Source organism: Carlito syrichta, unplaced genomic scaffold (assembly GCF_000164805.1).
Source record: "Carlito syrichta isolate Samal-C Ts95f unplaced genomic scaffold, Tarsius_syrichta-2.0.1 Scaffold309736, whole genome shotgun sequence".
Classification (NCBI taxonomy): Eukaryota; Metazoa; Chordata; class Mammalia; order Primates; family Tarsiidae; genus Carlito; species Carlito syrichta.
In genome coordinates this window covers 330,787-339,268 of record NW_007253832.1, presented here as the reverse complement: position 1 = coordinate 339,268, position 8,482 = coordinate 330,787, and the positions used below count along the sequence as shown (strand labels likewise).

The following is an 8,482-nucleotide window of genomic DNA, read 5'->3' as shown; positions in this document are numbered from 1 at the left end:
AGTACTAAGTCAGTAGGAATACCATTTTGTTACAGAAAGTGATCCACACTTACCCATCATGCACTTAAGCCTACTATGCACAGGAAATTATGATAGTCGAGGACACTACAGTGAGCTAAACTGTTGAGGGCAACAATAACCTACACAGAAAAAAGTTTTTGAGAGCCAGCTTTTATTCCACCCTAAAAAAAATCCACTTTTATCTATTAGACTAGCATTCCCAAAGAATTACTCTGTGGAGATGATAGACATATCACTTAGGAGGCCCGAGTTCACATGAGACAGGAGCTTAGACACATGGTTGAGAAATTAAAACAGGGGAAATTGGCAGTGAACTCAGTGATTAACTGAATAAAGGTGTCGAAGAGAAGCCACAAATTAGAAAAACTTCAATTTCCAAGACTTTTGAAAAAGCAGCATTAAACACAGCACAAACAAGACTGTCTAGTAAAATAATAAACCAAGGCAATTTGGTTACATAAATTAAGCCATTTATTATAGGCTAGTGATGCCTCAAATGGAGCGTCTACTGGTCTTTCAATTCCTTCAGTCTTCTGATGGCAGACTTCACTGTGACAGCAGAAGTGGTACTGCAAAGAGAAATTCAGTTTTAACATAATTAAGCATGTTAACACATGCAGTGACAAATAAGTAAATCTGCCTATCTTGGCATTACAATCTTTTTGGAACTCTTATGGAAATAATTATACAGAGATAGACTGTTCTATCAATTATTTGCTGCAGTTAATCCAAAGACTTAAGACAACATTAGACTACAACTCAGAAATGAGTGGCTCCTAAATCACATAACAACCTTTAAGACTCATTTTTTCATGCTCTTGTAAAATTAGACATGCAATCGCATGTGCGTTTTCTCAGACTAACAAAGTATTTTTAAAAAATTCTCTCCCATAATGTGTAAATATATTTCCATATTTCAACATTTTCCACTGTTAACTTAATTTCAATTATTTTTGTTGTTTTGTTTGTTTTTTGAGTTGCAGTCTCACTGTCACCAGACTGGAATGCAGTGGCATGTGCATGGCCACCCCAGCATCAACCTGCTGGACTCCAGCAATCCTTTCGCCTTAGCCTTCCAAGTAGCCAGAACTATAGGCAAGTGCTATCACACCCAGCTAATTTTTTAATGTATTGTAGACACATGGTCTCACCAAGTGCCCAAGCTGGTCTCGAACCCGCAGGGGGCTCAGGCAATTCACTTGCCTCGGCCTTCCAAAGTGCTGGAATTATAGGCTGAACCACCAAGCCTAATCCATTTCAATTATTTAATCATAGCAGCCATGTTTGTGGCTAAGTACTGGACAACACAGGCCTAGACGTTGGCTGGAGGAAGACCACTTCAGACTTCAAGGTCAGCAATGAATTCCAAGACTGGAGAGTCTAATGTGTGGCTTTCATTTCCAGGAACTGATAAGCTTAAGAGTCAAAGCAAACAGTAACCAGCATAGATATGCTTACCTCACCAGCCTTCTCAGTCACAAACCCAAAGTCTAATCAATACTGTTTAGAATATCAAAGGTATGGTGGTCCCAATGGCTTTAAGTTTCCAAATAGTTTTTAGCTAACTGACCTCTAACCCTTTGCACTTGGAGAATCTCATGGATCACCCACCAGCAAGCAAGCCGCACTTTTTAATGAAATAGTGAAAAATGAATTACTTTATTGCAATGACATTTAGCTTATAATGGAATTTTGGACATTGATGAACTTATTTATGACAAAAATACCCGCAATTGTTTATCTTGTATTTTTCTAACGTGGTAACGTGTGAAACAGTCACCAACATGCACTGCAGGTTCACTGACACATACTGCGCAATAATTTGTTTGATGTCTTCCACCTGATGCTTTCCACTCAAGCAGACAACAGTCTCGTTTTTTTTCCTCCCACATTAATACATAATTTCTTGTCCAGTCTCTTGTTTCTACGATGATGTGGAAGGACGCACTTGTTGATTCCTGAAACCCGCTTCTCAACTGATCAGAAGCTTTACAAATTTCAGATAGGACACCCAAGTGCAAAGGGTTAACTATTTTTTGCTGGGCACAGTGGCTCACGCCCATAATCCCAGCACTTTGGGAGGCCGAGATGATGAGAGGATTGCCTGAGCCCAAGGGTTCAAGACCAGCCTGGGCAACTTGGCGAAACCTCATCTCTACAATAAATCAAAAAATTAGTAGGGTATGGTGGCACGCGCCTGTAGTTCCAGGTACTTGGAAGGCTGAGACGGAAGGATCACCTGAGCCTAGCCGGTCAAGGCTGCAGTGGCCATGAGTGTGCCACTGCACTCCAGCCTGGGCGACAGTGAGACTCCAAATCAGGGGAAAAAACCCTAAGATTCAGTACAAATTCAGTCCCACTAACGAACCTGCCCCATCCATATGTTTACCAATGACGATCCCAATAACTAAAATTCTAAAGTAATACATGAATCAGATTTCCTTATTTCAGTATTGTTTATTCTTGAAATAACTGACGATTTCAACACCACAAAAAAATCCTGAAAATGCAAAAGCATCCTTGCTTTCTCAGTCCTGTATAAGAAGAGTCAAAACGAGTCCACCCAGCATCCAACCTCCAGTTTGGCCCTATCTGCCCCCACTTCCAAAACACCACAAAGAACAGACTCACTTGTAGGTCCAGGCTCCACCAGCTACTGTTTTCATGCAAGAGCCACAGTGCCAGATGCCCACAGCGCGCCTCTTCATCTTGGTCTGTAAGAGAGTCCATTTTCACTAGGAGCCAAGCAGCCTTGTATCTTACGAGTATCCAGGAGTCTAAGTCGCAAAAGAACACCCCAACTGGCGAGCTTCATGACATCACAGGATGCTACCAATCCTCCGAAGCTCACTAGGTGCAAAATCTAGATTCAAGATGGTGTGGCCAGGGATGTCAAAGTACCTCTTCCCCCCAAAACAAGGGTTGCTGCAATGCAGTACTTCGTCACACCCTAGACACCCAAGCCTCGATTCAACAACAATCCTTTAGTTTAGCAGGACGTTGTTAGAAACACAGACTAGCAGCCTTCTCGGGGGCTGGTCCAGAAACACCAGGAGACAAAAATCGATGAAATCATTTCCCACAAGGCAGATCTGAGGCTGGGGCTCTCTGCCAAATGGCTTTTCCTCCTCCAGCTTTAGATGAAAACGTTTCGCATGATCTCCAGTTACCGTCAACCCGCACCGGCCCGCCCCCCACCCAGCTTAGCAGGGAGGCCTCCCTCGGGAGGACACCTGCCCTCCCCACCCCCGGAGACCGCCTTACTTTGCCACAGAAGGAGCAAGTGTACTTGGCGTGCTGGCTGATCTCGATCTTCTTCACCATCTTCCGGAGCGAGGCCCCATAGCGGGTCCCGTATTTACCGACGATTCCGACCTTCTTGGTGCGTTTGGCCTGTTGGGCGCCAGAAACAAGGCCGACCCGACGTTCAGAGTCGGGACCCGGCTCCCGGCGCCGCCACCTCACCACCGCTGGGACCGAGGTCCCCCCCAAACTCAACCCCGGAAAGTCGGAGCCCAGAGCGGGCCGCGTGCTCCGAAGGTCCCAGGATAACCGGGCCCGGGTGGGCCCGGGTGGGTCCGGCCCCACCAGGCCGCCCCCTCCCCTCCGCCTTGGGCGGCGTCCCCGAGTGGGGTCTCGTGCGAAGGCGCCGAGATCCGGGAGAGCACCAAGCAGAGAAGGGAAACGAAGACGGGCACGCGCGAAGAAACCAAGAAAAGGAGAGATGCCGACGGATAGCGACCTGGGCCGCGCAGAGAACCACCACTCACCATTGCGCCGCCCAGGAGGCCCGAGCTCAGAGAGGAAGGGACGCAGTGCGCAGGCGCGGTATGAGGCGGACGAGCGGAAGTGGGCGTGCAGGCCTCTCTAGGAACTGAGCTCTATGGTCCGGAGGTCTCCTCCCAGAGGCCTCCGGGAAATGTTTGCAATGTCAGGGGTTCTCCACCCGGCTTGCCTTGGTTCACACACCGGACGACAACCCACTTTAGCAGAAGCACATCCAGATTATCTTTTTTTTTTTTTTTTTTTTTTTTTGAGTTGGAGTCTCACTCGGTCACCCAGACTGGAGTGCAGTGGCCGCTCCCGGCCACCGCAGCCTCGACCTGCTGGGCTCCGGCGGTCCTTCCACCTCCGCCTTCCGAGTAGCTGGAATTACAGGCGCGCGCTACCACGCCCGGCTGATTTTTTGATTTATTGTAGAGTTGAGGTCTCGCTGCCCAGGCGGGTCTCGAACCCGCGGGCTCAGGCCATCCACTCCCCTCAGCCTCCCAAAGGCGCGGGATTATTTTACAGATGTCACAAAACTCTGCAAGGCGAGTACAGATTCCTCCATTTTATGCGCAGGGAAGCGGACTCAGGTTTTAAGTGACTTGCTTACTGGCACTTGGCTTGGAGAACTGCCTAAATCCTACGTTTGCCACCCCAAATCTCATCTCTTTCCCCCACTCCATTGTACTCTCTGAAAGTGCCAGGCCCTGTGCATGACGCTGGCGACCCAGGGTAACGAAAACCCAGGGTTCCATTCTCAGAACAAGCTGCAAGCCAGGCAAGAGACAGTCATGTGGCCACATTTGAGAAGTTATCACATTTTGGGCAGGGCACGGTGGCTGACGCCTGTAATCCCAGCACTTTGGGAGGCCGAGGCGGGAGGATCGCTTGAGCCTAGGAGTTCGAGACCAGTCTCGGTAACAGAGACATGTCTCTACAAAAAAATCAATCAATCAATCAAAATAATTAGCTGGGGCCAGGCACGGTGGCTCCTGCCTATAATCCCAGCACTTTGGGAGGCCGAGGTGAGAGGATTGCCTGAGCCCACAGGTTCGAGAGGAGCCTGGGCAACTTGGCGAGAACTCATCTCTACAATAAATCCAAAAACAGCCGGGTATGGTGGCGCGTGCCTATGTTTCCAGCTTCTTGGAAGGCTGAGGCAGAAGGATCGCCTGAGCCCAGCAGGTTGAGGCTGCAGTGGCTGTGAATGTGCCATGGGACTCCAGCCTGGATGACAGAGTAAGACTCCAACTCAAAAAAATAAAAATTAGCCGGGCATGGTGGCATGCACCTGTAGCCCCAGCTACTTGGGAGGCTGAGGTGGAAGGTTCTCCTGAGACCAGAAGGTCAAGGCTGTGGTGAGCCGCGATCGATCGTGCCACTGCACTCCTGCCTGGGCAACAGAGTAAGACTCTGACTCAGTACAACAATCAACCAAACAAATAAATAAAATTTGGAGCCAGTAGTTGCAGCTGTTCAGGAGGCTGAGGTAGGAGGATCACTTGAGGCCAGGAGTTCAAGGCTGCAGTGGGCTGTGATCATGCCACTGCACTCCATCCTGGATGAAACAGCCAGATCCTTTCTAAGAGAAGAAAAGGAAGGAAGAAGGAGAAAAAATAAAAGTTCAAACTCCCCAGAGCTCTGAAAGAAGGAAAGATGGTTCCTCCTGAGCCTGATAGGAAAGAGCCTGGTGTTCCCTAAGGAAAGTCTGACATCGGAAGGCTGGGAGGAGTCACGTCACTGTTGAGTGTGGTGTTCCCGATTCTCCCTCCATCCCCTCAGTTCTGATAGCCCGAGTCAGAACCCGCTCCCAAGGCCCCACCCGAGGCAGGTCTGAACCCGTGAACTCCAGCATCGCACTCTCGACCCACCGCCTGTTCCTCGTCCTTCCAGCTCTCTCCAAGGGGCCGGCAGGGAAGAGCCAGGTTTCTCCTCGAGTTGGCGAAGTGGAGGGTGTGTTCCGAGACTTGGCATGTGATGGTCTTTCTTCCCGTGGAACACACACTGGAAAGCTTTGCTACCTTTTTTCCAGGGGCGATTATGCCAGAGAAGAGGAAGCTCTGAGAACTACTGGAATCAAAGTATAAGACAGATTCCATGATTTAAGGACCAAGAGAGACCATGTGAGCTGAAAGGCATTGTGGGATTACTTGGTCGTGTTTCTAGTCAGAACTTAGAACAAGTAGCTTCAGTTCACAAAACTTAATATTAACTGTCTCAAATAATTTTGCATGCATTCACTTTTCTCACAATTATGTTAAAAGCATCTTGCAGACAGAGGCCTGTCATATGGGTATAGACTTTGAATCCTTCAAGATCCGAGCACAGTACTGGACGAGTCACTGGTGCTCACGGGCAGAGAAGTGGTAACAGTAATGCCAGCTGGCTGGGCGTGGTGGCTCACGCCTATAATCCCAGCACTTTGGGAGGCCGAGGTGAGAGGATTGCCTGAGCCCACGGGTTCGAGACCAGCCTGGACAACTTGGCGAGACCTCATCTCTACAATAAATAAAAAAATGAGCCGGGCGTGATGGCACATGCCTGTAGTTCCAGTTACTTGGAAGGCTGAGGCGGAAGGATCGCCTGAGCCCAGCAGGCCAAGGCTGCGGTGGCCGTGAGTGTACCACTGCGTTCCAGGCTGGGCGACAGAGTGAGACTCCAACTCAGAAATAAAAAAATAGTAATGCCAGCTGGCATAGTTGAAAGGTAACACGTCATTGGCACTGAGTGTTTTACATGGACGGTCTCGTTTGATCTTCATTATGATCATGGGCAATAGGAACAATGATTTTCTTCATCATTAAGAAAAAGAGAGGAAGTCTCAGGTAACAGGAACTTAGGCTCTAGAATCAGACTGTCTGGGTTCAAAGCAGAGCTCTGCTACTTACCAATTGTGGAACCGCTGACATGTTTTTCTACTTTTCTGTGTGTTGGTCTCCTCAATTATACAATCCGGATAATTACAATACCTATCTCATGACGCTGTGGACAGTCAATGAATTAAATGCATGGCAAGTATTTGTCAGTGCCTGGAAGATAGTAAACAGTACACAATTTTAACTATGGTTATAACTCTTATTAATCCACATGAAGAAATTAAGGCTCAGAGAAGTTAAGAACCTTGCCCAACGTCACACAGCAATAGGTGGTGAAACTAGAACTCATATCTAGTTCTGTCTGATCCCAAAGTCAGTTCTCTTCACTGCTGGCTTATACGACTCCAAATATAATATTTATTTATTCATTCATTCATTGAGTCGGGTTCTCACTCTGTAGTCCAGGCTGGAGGGTATTGCAGTAGCTTGCTCACAGCCATGGCAGCCTCTACCTGCCGGGTTCAGGCCATCCTTTCACCTCAATCTTCCAAGTAGTTAGAACTACAGGTGATGCCACCAAGTCTGGCTAATTTTTTGATTTATTGTAGAGACAAGGTCTCGCCAAGTTGCCCAGGCTGATCTTGAAACCCTGGGCTCAGGCAGTCTCTCATCTCTGCCTTCCAAAGTGTTGGGATTATAGGCATGAGTGCACCATGCCTGGCTGAATCATGTTTAGCGCACCGAAAAAGCATAGTAGAAAATGTACTTGACTTTGAATCAGGTCCCCGGCACCCGGTCCAGGTCAGGCTCTGTAACTAGCACGTGATATGCTTTGAGTGAGCCACAGTTCCTACATGGAGACTCACACTTCCCATCCCAGCAGCCAACATCTTTATTTCTGATGAGGGGCTGGTCCAGATGAACTCCAAGGTCCCGTCCAGGTCTTTCGTCCTGTGGTTCCAGGAAGAGTATCCAGACTTTGAGTGCTATTGGGGCCGTGACTGACCATCCTGTACATTTCTTTGGAACAAAAGTGGTTCTCTCCTCATCTTCACCAGTCTTACTTTAGCTCTGGCTGCATAAAGTTAAGGAGGAGAAAAAGTCTGCTGTGATTATGAGTAGTGGAGATACTTAACTTGATTTTTTTTTTTTTGAGTTGGAGTCTCACTCTGTCACCCAGACTGGAGTGCAGTGGCCGCTCCCGGCCACCGCAGCCTCGACATGCTGGGCTCCGGTGATCTTTCTGCCTCAGCCTTCCGAGTAGCTGGAACTACAGGCGTGCGCTACCACGCCCGACTAGTTTTTGATTTATTGTAGAGATGAGGTCTCACCAAGTTGCCTGGGTGGGTCTCGAACCTGCAGGCTCAGGCAATTCACTTGCCTCGGCCTCCCAAAGTGCTGAGATTACAGGCTGAGCCATCCAGCCGGTCTGTGAAACCATTTTTAAACAAAAGCCTTACAATTCTGAAGTCAGACATCCTACCTATAGGAATGAAGGGGTGCAGAGGTCAGGATCTCGTGCTTTGGAACTTGGGGTTACCAGGAAGTGGGCCAGAGAGTCGCCTGTTTTTTGTTTTGTTTTGTTTTTTTGAGTCAGAGTCTTACTCTGTCACCCAGGCTGGAGTGCAGTGGCATGCTCACGGCCACCGAAGCCTCAACCTGCTGGACTCAACCAACCTTCCACTTCAGCCTTCCAAGTACCTGGAACTACAGGCACGTGCCACCATGCCAGACTAATTTTTTTTTTTTTTTTTTGAGTTGGAGTCTCACTCTGTTGCCCAGACTGGAGTGCAGTGGCCGCTCCCGGCCACCACAGCCTCGACCTGCTGGGCTCAGGCGATCCTTCTGCCTCAGCGTTCCAGTAGCTGGAACTACAG

The 8,482-nt window shown here is 48.5% G+C and overlaps 1 protein-coding gene across 1 annotated transcript; it reads right to left on the bottom strand.

Annotated features, from left to right (window-relative positions):
• Positions 1–469: 469 nt before the first annotated feature.
• Positions 470–3,866, bottom strand: LOC103270172 (putative 60S ribosomal protein L37a). The gene is made up of 4 exons (XM_008067720.1): positions 3,792–3,866; positions 3,286–3,414; positions 2,653–2,735; positions 470–590 (listed from the first exon to the last, which is right to left on the bottom strand). The coding sequence occupies exons 1-4, from the start codon at positions 3,792–3,794 to the stop codon at positions 527–529; spliced, it is 279 nt and encodes a 92-aa protein (XP_008065911.1). The 5' UTR covers positions 3,795–3,866; the 3' UTR covers positions 470–526.
• Between the last annotated feature and the right edge of the window lie 4,616 nt (positions 3,867–8,482).

Excerpts from the sequence above, each read along its gene's own strand:
- LOC103270172 (XM_008067720.1), bottom strand. Across the intron at positions 2,736-3,285 it reads CTTGCTCCTTCTGTGGCAAA|ACCAAGATGAAGAGGCGCGC; the intron begins GTAAGGCGGTCT and ends ACTCTCTTACAG. Across the intron at positions 591-2,652 it reads GGTGGAGCCTGGACCTACAA|TACCACTTCTGCTGTCACAG; the intron begins GTGAGTCTGTTC and ends TTCTCTTTGCAG.